Source organism: Lepisma saccharinum, chromosome 2 (genome assembly GCF_977018435.1).
Source record: "Lepisma saccharinum chromosome 2, izLepSacc3.1, whole genome shotgun sequence".
Taxonomy (NCBI): domain Eukaryota; kingdom Metazoa; phylum Arthropoda; class Insecta; order Zygentoma; family Lepismatidae; genus Lepisma; species Lepisma saccharinum.
The window spans coordinates 108,951,282-108,971,799 of record NC_139230.1 but is presented as its reverse complement, the minus strand read 5'-3'; the positions used below and the strand labels follow the sequence as shown (position 1 = coordinate 108,971,799).

General features: G+C 36.8%; 1 protein-coding gene across 1 annotated transcript in view; it reads left to right on the top strand.

Annotated features, from left to right (window-relative positions):
• The window catches only part of LOC145983594 (KICSTOR complex protein SZT2-like), a 605,385-nt gene that overhangs the window by 371,205 nt on the left and 213,662 nt on the right, over positions 1–20,518 (top strand). The window contains exons 22-23 of the mRNA XM_083116658.1: positions 1,219–1,443; positions 13,051–14,091. Coding sequence (XP_082972784.1) covers positions 1,219–1,443; positions 13,051–14,091 — 1,266 coding nt within the window. The remainder of the gene's footprint in view (positions 1–1,218; positions 1,444–13,050; positions 14,092–20,518) is intronic.

The window sequence follows — 20,518 nt, the reverse complement described above, 5'->3', positions numbered from 1 at the left end:
ATTTGCAATTGATACATAAAGATCTACCGTGGAGTTGCGCTACGTGAAGATGTTTATTTTCAGGACTGCGCCTTGTCTACAGATTCTACGAGATCTTCAACTACAGGACACCAGATGTAAACAAACGTTCCTTCATCCCCATTTTTACATTCTCACAACCTTGCCAGACCAGTCAACCATCGAAGTGTTAAAATATAATGTTTAAGGGGTTGTTCTTATTTCACAGGGGCAAACCCCCTTTGCTTGTTTGAGTGTTAACTTTGATTCTCTGGGGTGTTACCCAAGCTATACGTGTACCTCTCGCTACCAATCTCTCTAGCCCCTGGCTCTCACATAGCCTGAGTTTCGATCCCCTAAATCTACTGAAGATTTAGACGATACCACATAAAACAGCTCCATATCCCCATCAATTTCATGGTGGGGACAATGCACTCTGGCAAGAAATGTTCCCTGAGCATTCACCATGTCCACACACGTCCATCAGATTGACACATGTAGTATGATTTGTGACTCCACAGAATGTTTTTCATTGTTCTAGTGACATGGACTACTTCTCCTAAGTCATCACATGTTCAACCATTGTTCGTCTCAGTAGCCACCTGCAGAGCATTGTCATCTATGGCTGGTGGTCTTCCAGCATGTGGTGCATCTTGAAGCAATTCATTGCCGTCCTTGACACTCTTAAAGCACCATTGCACTGTCTGCTCATTCACCACATCATTGCCGAAAGCCTGGCATTTTGTTTCCCACTGCTGTTGGGTGTGCTCCAAGTTTAAAGTCGCACAGCATACATCCCCTTATCATGCTGTTTGGAGTACCTATGCTTCATCTGTCCTCACTGATGCTTGTGTTGAACTGCACTGACCATAACCTGCAGATTGAGTGTATATATGCCTACTAACAACTGATAATTGTCTCATCTGTCTAACCTTGGAAATTGCATTTTGCAAGCACTTGATGTTTGATATTGTTATAAACTGACAGATCTTTGTCTGTTATCTTTATATTTCTCATTTCTGAACATTAGTTGTAGAATTTTTAGCAGCTGCTATCTTTTTAGCTTGTGAACAAATAGTACATCTAATGTTCAGTTTGAGTATTTTAGTGTTGTGCATTGTCTTCAAATATTATGTCGCTGTTGTGTTTTTCATGATTTAAATGTATGATGTACTTCCGTTGGAATAAAAAATAACATATTTATTTCCTATTTTGAAACAGATCTAACTTTTAGTTACACAGTGGATGAAGCATATGAATACTTAGACACACCAAATAAACTTGTATTTGATATGATGTTTGATCATTGCAAGCAAATTCATGATAAGGAGTTACCATTAAGCATGGAAGATTCACAAGAATTTTTGAAACTTCTTCATAAGAGGGAACGTGATGAGACAGTGTATAGTCTTCCCATTCCAAAAATTGATGTCAAAGACAAGTTGGGTGAGTGAAATATTTAAATAACATTTTATGTTAATGACAAGCTGAAATGTTGCAGTGTGAAAAGTGGTATAAAGTGGTCAATATTTTGTACAATTGCAATAGTTTTCTTTTGGGAAGACACTGAGGTGTCAACCATCTTACCCACAGTGCACCCTGAAAGCTGCATTATTGCAGGCTACCAAGTGTCTGCCAATTTTAACCACAGCTAGGGTGGTGTTCCGCATGTACTGTACTTCTCCAGGTCTGTGAGAAGTACTTCTGTAGCCTCAGTTTTATCATGCACATGGTAAGCTTGTCCTCACGTATGTGTTGATTTTTTTGTTGATAAGGTTTCGATCTATAATTAATTTTATTGGAGATCACAGCTATTTTATTTCAAAAGATCTGCTCATGGCTTTGTTGATGTTAAGGGGCTTGCTCCTTTATTAAGTGATGTGTCCAGCAGACTTTAATATCAAATCAATTAAAATTCCTGTGATATGTAAGAAAATTGATGTATAGTGGAACCACAAGCAAAACAACCTGCACAGACCCGCAACTCCTGTGCACCGTACCCCCACATGGAGGGGAGGGGCAGAGCAGAGCATGGTTTCTTATGGCCCGAGCTGAACGGAATATGGGAAAGGTGCACGGAGACCTTTCGTCAAAGGTTCTTTTCCTTGTGGTCGCTCTATACATACCTACATACTGCTTTGATAAATGTCTAAATTAGTGCTGATAGTACAGTCAAAATGATATATGTACATGTATGATCATGCTACAGGAGGATGTGAATCATGCTATTCCATTTCAACTTTTTCAGCTTTTTCTTAACACAATGTTGACAGTCACCGAGAGTTTACTCATATTTTCCTTGTTAACTATTGTTGATGTTATTTGAATTAATTTGAGCTTTTGACAGCTTGTCATTTGTAAAATATCTTATAATTTATCTCAGTTCAAAGAGAGAAAGGGCTGCTGTTTATTAATTCACCATGCTTGTAATGCATGTAGTCTAGTATTGTTTACTTTTCTGAGTCAGTGTTTCCATATTTTTAGGTGATGGGGAATTTATAGAGGTGAAAGTTAGTTCTATGTAGTATTTTGTCAAGTATTTTTTCTACTGGGGGTGTAAGGGCTGATCCTTCCACATAGGACACTCAATTGTCAACCTCACTTCCATTTAATACACCCTGGACTGCATTTTGCAGACTAACGAGGCTCTGGCATCTTGTATTTTGTCCTTATGTGTGCTGAGTGCCCCTTTACAACCTCAGCTTTTAACCAAAGTCAGAATGTTTTAATATTTTAGTTAACGACATTACAGTTAATTTAGGTAAGGTAGCTAGACCCCATATAACGTGATGGGTACAAAATAGCCTTTAAGTGCTGGTGCACCCAAAAATTCAAATTTTTCTACTGGATATGCTGGTAATAACAGTTTCCTACACAGCAGTTAAACAAAGTGGTAATTTGTAAGACTGGCCCCTGTGAAAGAAGGTGAAATCTTCAATGGATTTTGTGCTGATGAGTTATGTGATTATCTCAGTGACAGTCACTTCAATAAATTTGCATTGGAAATGCAAGTGTGTTATGGAGGTTTATTACTGTGGTCTGAGATTCAGAGTTTATGTATAAAAGTGTATTCAACCTTTAGCCACCTGAAGGTCAAAATTTCGACCACCACATGTGAACCCCTAAATGCCGGATGGTCGATATTTAGACCAGCGGCACACGGCAGCAATTTTATGTGCAATATTTTGGAAAAAAACTATGCATGGTATTTCAGTTCTCTTTTTTTATCTTTAGTATACATATGAAGGGATGACATACTCGAATTACAAAACAATATGTCCATTGTTACTACTATTAACAAGCAAAGTTAGAAAAAGTCCGTTTCCTTTTGTTACTGCCATATTATTATGGGAGAGATTTCTATAAGTGGCTATAACTTGTAAATTGTAAACTTGTAAACTTTTTGAAAATTTTAAATTCTACAAGTAAGAATGAGTAAACAGCAACATTTTAAGCAATGTCTGACAATTAAGGATTCAGGGGAATGCAGAGGCAAAGGCCCAATTGTCGAAACTTGTCCTGACCACTTGTTAGCACACGGCAGCAATTAAAGTGCAATTTCTTGATAACAGTACACTGTATTTTGGTTCTGTCATTTTTGTTCATTAGTTTAAGTCTAAAGGAATTACAAAACAATACATCCATTGTTACTATTATTAAGAAGCACCGTTTGAAAAATACCTTTGTTTCCCTTTTGTTACTATGGCATAAATTGAAGAACCACTTCATCTTTTTGAACAATTTAAATTCTGAATCTAAGAATGAGTAAAAAGCAACATTTTAAGTAACATCCGAAAATTAAGGGTCCAGCGGGAAGTGGGGACAAGGGCCAAAGTTAAAAATTTTCAGTAATTACACAAATTTTCCAAACCCCATAATTTCCATTTTTTTTAAAAAGTTGCAGCATATGCATTACATATCCTCATAGAGTGATCTTTTGTCGTGCTTCCCTCCAAATTTTGTCTATCCAGTGTACATAGGGCCAACTCTAGAAGTGAAATCCCGGACATTGTCCCAAAGCTAGCAATGTATATGCCACTTTATGAGGGTAAAGAATATATTGTGATTTTACTGATAGAGATTTGGCGACTCTGTTGTGGGGGAGGGGGTTGGCGGAGTGTAACCAAATCAATAAAGAAAAAAACAACAAAGAGCAACTTAATCCACGAAGTCCCAGAGTACTTTTTTTCTTGACTTTTTATTTATTTTCGTATATTTACTTCTGATGATGAAATATAAGTAACTAAATCGAAATTTTCTGTTTGCCATGCACTATTTGTTAGGGAGTAGCTGATCTCATATGAGATCACTGGGTCCTCGTGAGTAAAAATTAGGAATTAATAATAGAACATATAACATACCACATCACCATTTTATTTCAGGCTGAATACACATTCTATATGGATATGCTGTTACAAAATGACAAATTGCCGGCCCCTGTGGCGGAGTAGTTAGCACATCACACTATGATGCCAGGGATCCCGGATTCAAATCCTGGTCTGGGCATGAATGTTTTTGAGTGTCCATTCATCATATCATCACTCATTTCCATTTTTGCAAATTAGCCAGAAGTGGCACAAAAAGCAATGCAAAGCAAATCAATCAACCAATCAAGATGACAAATTAGATTGATGATAACATATTTTTTATATTCAAGTTCTATACTCGCAATAGTAATAAAAGCAAAAATAAGTGGTTATTTTACATGACTCATCTAACAAACTCTCGATTTTATTTGGAAGTCTAAAAGTAATGCAAAACAGGAAATACAGAATATTGTTGACAAAGTAAACTAACCTGTCAGAATAATTTTAGTAATTGGGCTGTTATCATTCTACCTAAGAACCAAAATGTCATTGTTCCTGTTGAAACAAAAATTAAAATCCCCTTGTTTCATCTTTTTCATGTCTATAACATTCATAACTGGACAATTGTCTTATGTCGCTCCCTAACTACCACTTGCTCGAAATACCATTTCCTTTAACTAAATTAAAAGTGGAAATGTTGTAAAAGAACTTCCAAAATTGATTTCATATTCTTCGATGGTAGTGCAAAAGTGAGATTCCACAACACTTGGTCCAATAGGAGTTTATCAAAATTGCCTCTTTGTCTTTGGTAAAGTTCAAAGTTACAACAGTACCACAGAGTGCCCACATTTTGTAACCAAAAGGCACAGGTTTTCCTTATATAAACTGTTTCAGCGTGTTTTGTCCAAAATATGTGGCAATCGTTTCGTGTATTGACATTTGAGGCTGAAAGACACTGAACTGCATGAAATTATTTTCAATATGTCTAGGAGGGGACATATTTTAAAAGATTTATCAACACTTTTGAGATTTATCAATATGTCATTATTTTTTTATTTGTTTCTTCTATAATTATTATTATTGTTAATATTTATATATCTTATATTTTGCACAAATTGTGGTGCCAACCCATTTTCTTTTCCCCTTGAGGCCTCCCTGATGGCATAGTGATAGCGTCGTCGCCTTGTAGTCAAGGGGTCCCAGGTTCGATACCCGGTGGAGGCACAAGTGGTTTGGATCCCACTCTAAACTGTAGGTCCAGTCCCGATTAACCTTACTGTGCATAAAGTGGACTTAAAACACCAAATCAATCAATCAATCAATCTTTTCCCCTTGCACAACATTATATTCAAGACTAGTGGCACTTAGGTTCTTTGATTGAACTGGATCTCCTGCAATTGCATCTTCATTCACTTCACCTTCATCATTGAATGAACCAGCATGATTCCAACACAATTCCAGTGGGCCTGGCACCTCGCTTACATTAGTTAGACCAATCTCATCATCAGCAACTTCATCTTCAACACTAAGGCAATCTACTTTGTCTGGCAGTAGAACGACAACTTTTATGTCACTAACTGATTGATTTTCACTAAGATCATTTAGGATAGCCTGCCTGTATTTCTTCAGTCGGACATGCTTGAATGTGCGATAAACATGACATTGTTCTTCTAACAATCACAAAGAGTAAGGTAAGGTAAAGTTCCCCATGCATATAGCACCATGCCATGAAAGTGCCTTTATGGGATATGGGTGTAGGGCCCCATGCATTCTCGATCTCAGCCATTTTTGGCAGTGATATGATCAGCACCACACTACAGCCGTCTTTACCACCCAGGGTTGCCCCCAGGTACCCACTGATTTGATGCTGGCTGAGCCCGAGAGGAGCTTTATGCAGAGACAAGGACAGAAAAATTCCAACCTTACATCATCAATCTCGGGAATCGAACCCGGATCTCTCATATGACAGTCAGTCACTCTACAGACTAGACCACCTAACCTCTTCTAAAAATCACAAAGAGTAAATAGCAAGAACTAAAGTTAACACCACAAAAACTCTCCAGTCAAGGTCGAAGCATCCCTTTGCCTCCTCTACACCCCTGGCTCTCCACACTTCTTCTAAGTGGCTTGGTCCACACTTCGCACTCTGTACGTATGCTGCCGATTGCGTCTTCACTGCTATATTATGTATGTATTATTTGATTTTGCATTCATTATGAATGACATTGAGGAGCAGCATCCTACGTGCGGTACAATAGCAGGTGGAAGTGATGTTACTGTACGTACCTGGCGAATGGACATTTAAAAACAAAGTAAAGTAATCCTTCGAAACATTTACAACTTTTTCAGAAATCTTGCATATAACGAAGAAGCAAAGAACATCAACTTTGCACAAGTACAAAAATTGATGGCGGAAGCTTGTGGGATTTCTGAAAAGTCTGTAGAATGTATCAGCAGTACTTTAACTTCGGCAGAGGCTTGAGGTGTGAACGTTGTCTTCGAGTCACCAACAAAGAGTTACAAACGGGAATGCAAAAGCACTGAAATGGATGATTTTAGCATTTGCTTTGATGCAGTAGCAGCGGTCTTTACAAATATCAGCAGCTTCTGTCTCTCTTCCGCCTGCATTATTGTTAAGAATTGTTTCCCCTTTTGTTTATTCAATCAGCCCATTTGTAGTTTTCGGTTTACATTTTATAACCACTTTCTTAAAGTGAAATGTAATATAGCATGCCTTTGGCTTTACTTGAACAAGCTTTGTTCATTTCAAATTAGAAAACATGTGTTTGTGGGCTATTTTAAAATCTTGGAAGAATGAAACACTGCCTGGGTGACACAGGTCAATAAGCGGCCGAATTTCGCTCTCGCCACTGAAGTTTACTGGATAGAGTCCCGACCTTGTGTTCTTTGTAAGTGTCCATTCATCAATGTTATCCAATCCTCATCGTCGCGATTTGTCAAAGCTGACAGAAAATCTGTGCTAAATTACACAAATACACAAAAATTAAGCCAATTGCTATGATAGAATTCACTTTCAATATCATATTTTTATGGAAACCTTCTAAAAGTTGATTGGTGTTAACATCCGTACATATTTGTTTCAAGTCTTTATTTTCAAGATCGCAACCCCTTAATTTGATTCCGCATTCTCCCCAGAGCCACTGTTATAGAGGAAGATAGTGATGATTCTTACTGTAGACGAAGTACAAATATGTGGACTTACGGGAAATATTTTGTTCTCCAGTAAGTAAATGTCCAGGGCGCATGTCACAGCTCAGAAGAGCGCAAGATCGTTGCGCAGCAAAATCCGTCAAATAAAACACAGTTGATTTGTCACTCTAAAGATGCTGTATTTGTTCTTAAATTTAATTTCAATGTTTCATTACAAACTTTCTCGCTGAAAGTTTTTACGTGATAAAATTGAACACGACTTAGCTAGCAACGATTTATTACATTACATAACCCGAAAATTTTTGCGAATCTCTGAACATTTTACTTTTTACTTCACATGATTATACATTTTTTGTATGAAATATATACTGTAGGCATCTATGAACCTTAAGAATGCTCTCTAGTTTTTCCAACCCTCTTGTTTCACTGCTTCCATTATTTTTTACAATTTGAAGTAACATAATAATTTCCTCATGAATTTCACGGAAACATGTTTTTATTTTTTTTCTAAATTGCCAAGAAATTATGTCAGTATAAAAAATACCTCATAATGTTCTTTACGTTAAGTACTATTTTCTAATATTTTTTTTCGGAATTATTATTGAAAGTTGAAATTGTTGCTTATTGGCAACAATGTACGTGGATGGCGTGACCTTGACTGTACAGTTTTTGTGGCGTTTACTATAGTGGTAAACAGCAATGAGGTACTTGTCGCTAATCATTCAACGTAAACAACGAAGTGTGATTTACAAACTATCAGTTTTGCTAGTTCCGAAATGCCTAAGTTCCAGTGATCTCGTATGAGATCACTGTTTTGTTACGAAGGAAAAAGGTGTGATGTAATTTTATGCTGACTTGAAACTACTGACAATGAAATAAAAGTAAAATTAACCTCAGTATTCTATATTAAAAATTAATAACAATAATTTTCGGTAACCATTCAGAGGAAGTTAAAAGTATCGAATTTTCAACTACTAAAAATCATTGTTTTAGTACAGAGCACTAAATTCTATTTACTTTATACGTAAAAACCATGTACCTTGAAAAAGGACATGAAAGAGTGTTTATTAATCATTATTGCAAAATATTTAGTAGAATCATGGTTTTGTGAGGTGATCTCATACGATATCACTGGGACCTTATGGGTTAACGCTGCCACACGCAGACTCTATACTGCACATGGTGTTCCATGGATAATTACGGGTGTCCCGTGGGAGACCCATTAGCCAACAGATGAACTTTTTGCCAAACTTCTATAACTGGTAGGTAGAGGGGCTTTGTAGTCTTCTAGCACAAATCAAATGATAACAAGGTCGATTACACTGAAACAACACATTTATTCACTGTATGACACAATCAGTGGCATGGCCACCGCCAGACATGGACACCATCGTTACACAAGAAGGAAACACAAAAAAATATACAAGAAGAGATCGGTACTTACATAGCATTACACTACCTCTCATACCTGGGGACCACACACTTTCGACACACACACACCACATCCCAATATTTGGCACTTGATAGGGCACAAAAACAAAGGGATATTTGTGATATTGGCGTTCTTCCTTCAGGTGACAAAGAACTTTGAAGCTAGTATATGCACATTCCTGACTCTCCAAGGGAGGATGGATGAATACAAATACGGATGCTGATGGATTCTTGGATGATGCTTTTATGGTTCCATTTTGCATGTCATGCAGTCTGGATTTTCATATTTTGATATGGGACACACAGATTTCACCAAACTGGCGAGAATCGCCCTGATAATTCCTAAAAAGGCACTGGCTTCCATTTCCACAATGTTAGCACTCACCCTGGTCCATATTAAATGTTATATGGACATTGGGCACCTATTCCATGTGTGAATCCATTCTTCCCAGGCCATGCAGTCACTAACACACTAGTTTTAACTGGCTGAACAGCCTACAACCTGTCCTCAAGCAGGTAAATCACAGAAGTGAGCTTGGGCGGCAAGCTCAGAAGATAATAAAGCACCTTGCCACCCCACTTTCTCTGTGATGTCACAGCCTTGGAAATCTCTCATTGGCTGGCTGAGGTCACATGTGGCTCTTGCTAGTCTGTGGAAGGGGTTCCAATTCTTCCCACCAGATGGCAGATTTAGCAGGTGGTTGTGAAAAATACCTGGATGTAAAATGTAAACAAAGGTATTTTTTCACCTTTTGTGTCATATTTATGGCAGGTATTTAAAAATGAGTTAACTTTTCATGATTTAGGCATGATTTTACCTATAAAAAATAAAAAAGAAGTTAAAAAACTTACGTGAGTGAGTATAAAAGTTTTGCAGACGACGTTTCACGAAGCTACGCTTCGCTTCTTCAGGTCACTTATCAGTATTTAAAATACTTCGTCAAGAACATAAGAAATCCAGGATTAGGTTAAAAAGGGTGATAGGATATGGAATTAAAAATACCTGAAGTTAAAAATGCCATGTAGGCTAAGAAATAAATCTAAATGATGAGTGCCCGTACTACCATATTGAAGGATTGGCTGTAGTAGCATACAATGCTACATTCCTTCCAATGAAAACTCCACAGACTCAGAAGCAGCACGGGCTACTTCCGGCGTGACATGGAATTTAACAGATTCACTCCTATTATTTCCCCATCGCTTAAACATGTGAATCCAGGCTTCGTTCAGGTTACCGTCGTCTCTGTTTAATTTTTTCCCCCTATCAACACAAATATTTGCGGCCTCGTGAACGTTCAAATCAGGTTGTTTATGTACCCTTTTTACAACCTCTCTTTTATCAACCGTATGGTTAAATTCTAAAATATGCTCAGAAAGCCCGGTTTTCGGGGATAGTTCCCTGATATCCTTGTCATGCTCGTCCCAACGGGTTCCCATGCTTCTTCCAGTTTGTCCAATGTACGCTTTATTACAGGAACAGGTAATCTTATATATGCCCTTCTCGTCTCTGACATCTTTTTGCCCTTTTCCATCCTTTTTATATTCAGTAAAAAATTTCTCGATATTTCGGGGAGCTCTCATTCCCCCTTTTATCCTGAAGCCTTTTAGAATTTTGTCAAACTTTTCGGATACCCCTTTTACATACGGGATGCCGACGTATTTGTATACTATTTCCCCTACCTCGTTATTCTTATTTGTGTTGATAGGGGGAAAAAATTAAACAGAGACGACGGTAACCTGAACGAAGCCTGGATTCACATGTTTAAGCGATGGGGAAATAATAGGAGTGAATCTGTTAAATTCCATGTCACGCCGGAAGTAGCCCGTGCTGCTTCTGAGTCTGTGGAGTTTTCATTGGAAGGAATGTAGCATTGTATGCTACTACAGCCAATCCTTCAATATGGTAGTACGGGCACTCATCATTTAGATTTATTTCTTAGCCTACATGGCATTTTTAACTTCAGGTATTTTTAATTCCATATCCTATCACCCTTTTTAACCTAATCCTGGATTTCTTATGTTCTTGACGAAGTATTTTAAATACTGATAAGTAACCTGAAGAAGCGAAGCGTAGCTTCGTGAAACGTCGTCTGCAAAACTTTTATACTCACTCACGTAAGTTTTTTAACTTCTTTTTTATTTTTTATATATTTTAGTGAGTAAACGCACAGTTTTCCATAATGGTTATGATTTTACCTATTTTACCTATATCTGTGCGTGTTTGTGTCTGGGCATGTATGCCCAATCCTTGATTGGTCATAACTTTATATAATGTTTTTATTTATTATTCAAAAAATAACAGTCTGACTTCAACGAAACTTTGCAGGGTTGTAGGAATGTACCACCACTACACACTACTTCGGTCTACTGATTGGGGGGGGGGGGGGTAGCAGTGCATACCATGTGCCAATTTAAAAAAAAAAGTTTTTTCTTCGTTTAACACTACTTATTGAAAGGCATAATGAACAAATTTTACCTCCGGTAAAATCCCTTTGTTTAAGAAAGAAAACAAAGCAAATTTCATCTGTCTATGACAATTAGTTCATGAGTTACGATCTTTTTTGTACTTCACAGCAAGTTTTAAAAGCACATGCTTGAAATTGCTTTGGCATGAACCAAATTACAGGCGTGTGAGAGGTCCAGTGGTTAAAGGTTAACTCCACCCCAATGGAGTGCAATTTTCATTCTGTTGGACTACTAAGAATGAAAACTACTTGAACTCAGAAATAAGTTTATGTACAACAAATTTGATCCGGTGTCCTCTGTGGCCTATTTCATTGAGTATATGTCTCATGACTTCCCCACTGAAGGTTCTGGGTTTAAGTCCCAGCCTAGGCAAGAGTTTCTTTCCTTTGTGTTTGTACCTTCATCAGTTACAGGCAAAAAACTTTTATTCTTGTTCTTGTGGTTAATCTAAAGATATAACAAATAGAAATGATATGCCACAATGCAAACATCAAATTTGATCCAGAGTCTGCCATCAGTGTTTGGAATTATGAAGTGAACAAATTGTCACTTGCCTTTTCATATTTTGCCTCTGCTATCTGTGTAAGACCCTGAAACAATTATTGTGTGAAGACAGTTACATTACTGTCATGATGGCTTTTACAAAACCATGATTTTTTCTTTGTAGATATGTAATCTTTTTGTGTGCTGTAAAGACTGCTTACTTTCTCATCCAGTGCTGCCATGATCCAGGGTAGCTTTTCATGAGTATAACACGACATATAAATAAGACTTGAATATTGCAAAGAAAGAAAAGGTTTCCAAACTGTCAAATCGTTTGTTAGTGGTTTTACCTTTGATGTCAGCAGCCCAGTTTTGATCCCTGATGGGAATCCTAGAATTTCATTGTTGTCTCAGCATCACGAGGACAATTGGGAAGCTACTTCAAGAGGACCAACTATTTTTCAACCATTTCATATTAGGCAGATACTTGAAAATATGTGGGATCATAATCATAATATTGTCAATTATTTCTCGACTTTAACAATTAGATTAGAAATATAATTTGGATAATATATTACTTTAGTTTGGAATACCTGAAAAGCTTATTAATATTGTAAGAGTGCACCTTATGAAGTAGAAAATATAAATCCATGTAGGTAAGTCAAGGTGTCAACAGACCTGGATAACTAGGAAGAAGTCTGATAATTTGAGGCCCAGTCAAATATCAGTGAAAAATGAAGGAATTCTGTCTTAGAATTCCTCTTTTCTCACACAGTAAAATATTGTGCTACAGATTTGAACCTGCAGTATGAATGATCCCATGAATTCATCATTCATAACCATCATCATCACATATTGCCTAGAGAGATAGAAAAGTGATGTAAAATAAATATAGGCACAAACAGTATGCCTTCCTTGATGTAATTATTCTGTGGAATCAATGTAGAAATTCCCAGATCCAAAAGATACTTTTTTGAATGTACAGGCCTTTCATGCACTCAATTAAAGAGTCCTCCATCAAAGAAATAAAGAATATTCTATGTAAGTGTGTATAATCTAAAATAGTTTATATAGTTCTGATTATAGTACTGAAAAATATCAAAAAGAAAACAAGTGTTTGATGCAGCATGTGTATTTTTTGTTATGTGTAATGTAAAATACACATTTATACAAGTGTGTTTATTTCTAATTACAGATACTTCACATATGCCATCAAACCTCAAAAATGGACAATCTCCTGGAATAGCTCTATCAGAAAATGTGGAAGATTATCCAAGATGGAAGTGTTATATCAAAGGGATTAGTGTAACTCATGTGATTTTAACTTTTGTGCCTGCAAGTTACAAAGATCTAAAAAAACTCATGCTCAACAAGCATTATAAGAAAGAATGCAATCCAAAAACTGTTAAATTTGTAAATAATATAACAATTCAAGATGATTTTGAGGTGCGTGCATCTTGTGAAAATTTACCCTTTGAAAAGAGAAGTTCAGCAGATTTGTTGAATGAGAAACTTGAATCTGAAACTCATGCCGAAACCCAGAGTAGTTGTTGCTGCATGGATACAGAGACTTTACACCTCTCTCGAAGCTCCTCATGTGATGCTTCTTCCCATTATTCATACACACACAAGAAGCAGAAATTTTCTGATGATCTCTCAGATTCTAGTCATGCATTTTTTCATAAAGATGTTATAGAAGTGCCATTTAGATTACGTGCAGGTTCATTGGATACAGTTACTAAAGCTAGGAAGATGCAATGTCTGTCATCTGTAGAAAGAAATAGAACTGGATCTATTGATTCTCCGACAAAACATCAGATTACCCACAAAGATTTTAGTTTCCAGTCTTTCCGGAAAACTGCAGTCAGTAAGAGTAGTGAAACCTGCATTAGAACTATTCAAAAGAAGGAATTAGAAACAGCAAAGACCCAAAATTCATCATCACCACCAAGTAGCAAAAAAGAATTACCTAAAAATCATAAACCTATGCATGGTTCTGTTACTTTACCTGTGTATGTGTATGATTGTCCACTCGCCATCTTAATTGAAACGTTAGTCTACAAGGAGACAGAAAGTAGTCCCAGTGATATTTATGATGACAAAACATTCAAGGATGAAGTTGAAATTAGAGACAGTGCAGTTAATGTCGACATAGGGAACATTTCATCAGTGGCAGATAGTACTACTAAGCAATCTAGCCCTGATCCAAAATCAGAAGATTCAGATGGAACTTCAGGTAGGATATTGTGGTTCTCTCTCATTGAGTGTTTACTAGGGTGGGGTGAATTTCAGTCGAGGGTACCAAATGGTGAAAAAGATGCTCTGGATTCTCCTCAGCACAGAAATGTAACTGTTCAGAGTTAGTGTAATGTCTAGTGGCCCCAACTTTCAGTTTTATTCATAGTATAATAAAATACTTCATTGATTTCTGTTAAATGAACTATTTTGTTCCGCAATACCTGACAAAAAGCTTACAACATCCATTTTCTCATTTAATAAATATCTAAAAATATATTACAATGTTATTATGTTTTTACTTTATCTTGGAAGTTTAGAATATAAAATTTACTTTATAACTATATATGAATGTGCATATCCTATAAACTTCAATGTTTTTTTAAATATCTTATTGAAGACTGACTACTTTGGTAATTTTAATTTTTAATAGGGCTGAGCCGATACCACTTTGAACCAATACTGATACTCTCACCGATTCCCACCGATACTGATACTTGAAAGTTGTAAGAATTAAAAGTTGTTCAAAATATTGATTAACATTTGTGCATAAATATTCCACTCGAATTAGTACACGAGTCAATTTACCAAGATTTTGCTTTAATATATTCAAGAATTGCACCAAAATAGTAATTTGCATGCTATATTTAAAAAAAACAAAACATTTTTTCATACCAAACTGGTGCATCGAATTGTGCATAATTTCCAGGAAAATTAGACTCCACAAAGTGTCCTGCGACATTTTTGCGGAGTCTGTTAAACATCAAAATGCCAGGAAAGTATTTGTCAGTATCGGTAAATAAATTCCAACTGATATTTTCCGATACTGATACATCTGCATCGGTATTGGCTCAGCCCTAATTTTTAAATATTTTATTGTTACAATTCATGACATTTGTTGTTATTAACTTTCCAACTCAGTTGCATTGCTCTAAATAGAATCGAGTACCCTAAGCTCTGTAAAGCCCTTGAGGGGACTAAATGTGAGCAATGGAGACACATATCTTGTGATCAACACAGCCTCTGTGGACCAAGGGCTTCCATCACTAAGTGACACTGTTGACCTGAGTAAATTACAGTGTCAAAGAAAATACTGGAGGATAAAAGCATCACCATATCATGTACTGCAACATGAAGACATTGTGTCTTGGTCCTGATAGAAAAAAGGATGGAATGCTTATTCCTAAGGAGCATGTGAAGAGAAAGTGAGACAAAAACATTTATGTAGAACTGTCTGTCCGAAATGCAAGATACATTGATCATTTCACTTCTAAGTCAGAATAACCTGGAGATGTTTGTAAAGAAATCATGACTGTTTTACAAAATCTGTGGTGATTTTGCGGGCAGTGTTTTGTGATGAAAGTCCTGTATATAAAGGTAACATAAATGGAACAGTAGGGCTGCTGGAATTTACCTTCAGAGACTTATTTTCATGACACATGATAATGAATTACCACTGAGGAAGTTATCTCATGTTTATGAAGGAAGAGAATGGCTGGTCCAAAATTGACTGAGTAACTTACATTCAGAGAGATGCAATTTGATCCTCAGACCGTTGTGCGCTTGATGTTCCTGAAAGCATTGTAAAAGATTTGTTCTGATAAATTGTATTTATTCTGCATACGTTTACTGGTTCAACAAAAGTAACAAGGAAAATATCTAGATTTTTTTTGCAAGCTACTCAACCTGGTGTACTTAGCCATGCCAGCTGACTGATGAAAGTGAACAGACTTCTTCGCTTGTGTGTTTCAGAAAAAAATACCATCCGAGAGTATTATATGTTTAGGGCAATTTCTATGCACCCATATGGTTTTGTATTAGAACCCATCCATCCTGGCAATAGAGTACAAAAGAAGAAGAAACCTTCTTTACATTGTAATTGCATTTGAGACTACATGCTGAGGACCAGATTGTTGCTCAATACATTCTGCTACTTTTGTCACCTAGAAAGATTGTTGTTGGCCAATGAAGAGGAAAGTATATGCACAGTTTCATATGAGCATATTATTCAGGCACACAATGATAGTGGAGGTCACCAAGTTCACTGCTTTGGCTGAAGACAGATAAAAGTTAATGTAATGGCTACTTCAAACTGGTGATCATTGACTAGGCTAGCACTCCTGTAACTTGGTAAATCGTCAACAAATTTTCCTGCCTAAGTACAAGGGAGATTTATAAATAATGTACAAGGTGGCAACACACTGAAGTGAATGATGCAATCAGAGTGAAAGTTTCGCCGGTTGCAGTTGAAAGCTTGTGGAAGCAGCATGTGTGTTCATTAATTCTCTAGTGTACACTGCTTGGAAGTGATGAGTGTTAGCAATGGTGTTTGCAGGCAAGCACCTCAGACACTGTGGCAGTTGAAGACCAAACATTGTACATCAAAATTGAAAGTTTATATGGCAAAAAACTGACATAAATTCACAGTGCTTTGCATAAATTTTGTGATGACCAAACAGTGGACCATAATATTGTTTCCCATTGGGCAACTTGTTTCCATGAAGGATGTGTCAGCATAAACAATGACCCAAGGCAGGGGAAGGCCAAAAACATAACAGACAGACAAAATGTGAAACTTGGAGCAGACTTTCTGGAAGAAGATCGTCGAGTGACATGCAAGGAAATGCAGGCAGAAGCTACTGGGATTCCACCAACACCAGAATACCACATTTTGACCAGGGATTTGCAGAAAAGAAAGAAAAAAATGGGACTGCTGCAAAGAAAGAGAAATGTCTGGACATTGCAACATCACTGAAACAATGATTTGACACTGAAGGACAAGCATTCCTATGTTGAATTGTTGCTATTGATGAAACATGGATTAAATACTTTGAACCAGAGATGAATTCGCAGTAAAACAAGTGGAGAAATCCATCCCCCCCCCCCCAAAATGAGCATAAGCAAAGATGAAGCAAATGATGATCTTTGTTCAAGGAATCATCATGACATGTGGAACTAGTGTGACATCAGCATATTATCATGCCTGGATGCAAAAAATACCAGAAAATGCACAATAACGAGCCTGACTTGCTTCGGGATAAGCCACTTATGTTGCATGGCAGTGCACACATGCACCTGGAAAGATTGTGAACGATTTGCTGAGCATGTTTGAGTGGGAAGTGTTACCTCATCACCCAACACACAGTCCAGACATAAGTCCACTAGACTTCAATTTATTCTCCAAGTTGAAAGAGCCCATATGTGGACAACGTTTTCTCCACCCAGGAAAAGGTTTCTGAGCCATACGTAGACTGAACAACAGTGGCACCCTAACTGCCAGAGCTAATGATTTTAGATATTGGGACATTTATTGTGGAACAGGGTATTCCATAGGCTACCGAATCAGTTCAATATAATCTCAAACCAAATAGATATATTCACCTCATATTCATTTTTTATCAGCAACATAGAAAAAAATGTACATAAGTAATGCTTTGTGAAACTGATCTATTTACCTTGGTACTGTTTTGGCTTGTTTTAGTTTTGTTTATTCTATGTTATGTGTTTTTAAACTTAGTCTATTGTTTTACTGTTGTTTCTTTCTGGTTTATAATGGCTTCTGCTGTACTGGAAATTTCAATAAATAAATACCACATTGAAGGATTGTAAGCAAATGCTGCCTAACATAGAGTAAACTTGCCAGAAAAAATAGTGTGCATTATTTGTGAATTGGCTCTCATACCCACATCATTCAGTTGATATTGAAAGAAATGTTATGGATGTATATGTGTATTGTTTCCAAAAGAGATTTTTGGCAAAATTTCCCAACACGGGTAAATACTTCACACCAGGGATTCTATAGAAAATACCTTCCTTACAAGGTCAGTGTGTAGTAGGGGAAGGGTTGGGAGCAAAAGGTTTTTATGTGCAGATACAGTAAGCCATTGACCATGGGCTAGTGTGCATCATATATGTACATTCAAGATAATGCATAACATACTGATTTCAGTTTTGCAAGTACAAAGGTTAGCCACATGAAAACCAATGTGGGCTGGATATGGAATGCAGCTTCTACTTTGGATTACCCTTGTGGACCTATGTGTGTTCACAAAATTTAAGTAACCCTTTGGAGTTGGTAAAGTTTTTAACTGTACACTTAGTTGTTCACAATGAATATTTCCTGTGCATACATTTATGTACTGTAACTTGAATTATATCACATATTTAATATAATGTTTGGTCATGAAAGCGTTGCCTTTAGGCTGGGGTAGTTCATATATTAGGGAAGCATCAATATAAAGTTGTTTCAAATTGGTTTCAGAACTACTATATCTATTCAACCCTAGAGTTTACTAATAATCACTTACCTGTATATTGTACCAATACTCATATCTATTGGGTGTAAGATGACCTCCATGGTGGAGTGGTTATCACACCATGCTACAATATCAAAGATCCCAGGTTCAAATTCAGACCTGTGCAAGGGTATTATTTGCGATTGTCCATCAATTTCATCATATCATCACTCATCCTCATCTTTGTGATTAGCCAAAAGTGGCAGAAACTCGAAGTAAAATAAACCAAATCAATCAATCAATTATTGGGTGAAAAACATGTTATAGTGGAAAAGGAGGAGAGCAATTAATGTAAAGGTAAAAGTAAAAAGGTAAAGTTCCCCATGCATATATCACCATGCCATGAAGGCACATTTAAGGGGAGCAATTAATTCCTTGTAATATGAAATAAATTTGAACCTAAAATTTGAAACCCTTTTCTAAATATTTTAGTTGCTACTTTGTTCATAGAGCATTCTCAATGATAAAAGAGATTACACTTGCAATTTATTGTCATTTTTGTCCCTTTATAAATTTTCTGCTTACTGCTGCCATGCCTGTTGCATTTGAATTTTTTTTAAGACAAAACATATGTAGTTATGTAGTTATATATATATATATATATATATATATATATATATATATATATATATATATATATATATATATAATATGTATATAATGAGCTCATAGAACATTTCCCAATAGTCTTGAAGAATCAATACAGCAGTACCACTGTCTGTGAGATGTACTTTAGTTTCTCCTTAGCTTTTTATTTTTCTCTGCATGTCCTGTACATTGCTCTTTTCAACCTTGCAATTTTAACTTTCCCCAGTGGCCTCTTACACCCCTTTTTTAAATCTAAATATGGATTTTAGGTATGGGGTTCCTTATCTGTACAATGCGAATGGTGCAAAATAGCCATATGCTGACACATCCATATAATTTTAATTAAGTAATTAATTCATTCATTGAACAGTACCTTAAAGTTGTCCCTGTATTGTAACTGGATCACATATCTCTGCTACTGATACATATACAGTACATTACTTTTAATGTACACCAATGTGTAAAATATACAGTGTGTTTCCAAATGCTTCATTCGATTTCAAATCATCATATATTTAGAATTGACAATGTCAGAGTGGTAGGTGATGTGTAAACCTCGGATTTTTTCCTTTGCAGGTAAATAAAAAATGACAAGTTACGTCAGCGTTTCATCAAAAAATGCAATACCTAATGCAGTTTCACAGTGTCTAAAATAACCTCTTTTGCTTGTTAGAACCTATTTTAGGTTTTTTCGTCTAAATCAAACTTTTTTTAGGTTTTTGTATATTTTTTAAGGTTTTACAGGATTTTTACATTGCACAAAGGTATTTGTTCTGTTTGGTAATGAAACTAAACTGCTCACAAAAAGTTTTGCATCACCAACAAAAACTGTATTCCTGGGAAGAGAAAAAACATACAATTGCTCAATCATTACAAGAAAGAAGAAAACGTGGAAAACATGGGAATGGCATGAAAAAGAACGTTCACACTAATCAAAAAAAAAAGAAAAAATGACACACTGCTGAAAGTAGCAAAGGGAAACAAATGGCACAACAATGCTATCTGCCTATTTGTTATGTCAGACAGGATGTTTACCACCTGGTATGTCCCCCTCGAGCTGCAATGAGGTCTTCAACATGCTGGGGCATGCTCGCAATAAGATGATCAAGGTCACCCTGTGGTAAACGATCCCATTCCTCCTGTGCTGCCAAAAGAAGCTCACGTGGAGAGTCTGGGAGCACAGGACGGTGTGCCATTGCATTCCTCAACATGGCCCAAGCATGCTCGATACAATTAATTCATGTCTGGGCTTCCTGGCGGCCAGGGCATTCTGTTAATTTGGGCCTGCTGCAGATAATCTTGCACCACCCCTGCACGATGTGGTTGGGCATTATCATCCATGAACACAATAGTTGGACCAATGTTCCGACAGTATGGTTCCACAGTTGTTTGTAGGATATCTCTGATGTAACGCGGTCCTGTCAGTGTCCCTTGAATTACAATTAGGGGCGTTCGGCGGCCGTGCATAATCCCTGCCCAAACCATAATGCCACCTGCTTGGAATGGATGAACAGGTTGCACATGACGAAGTCTCTCCCACGGTCC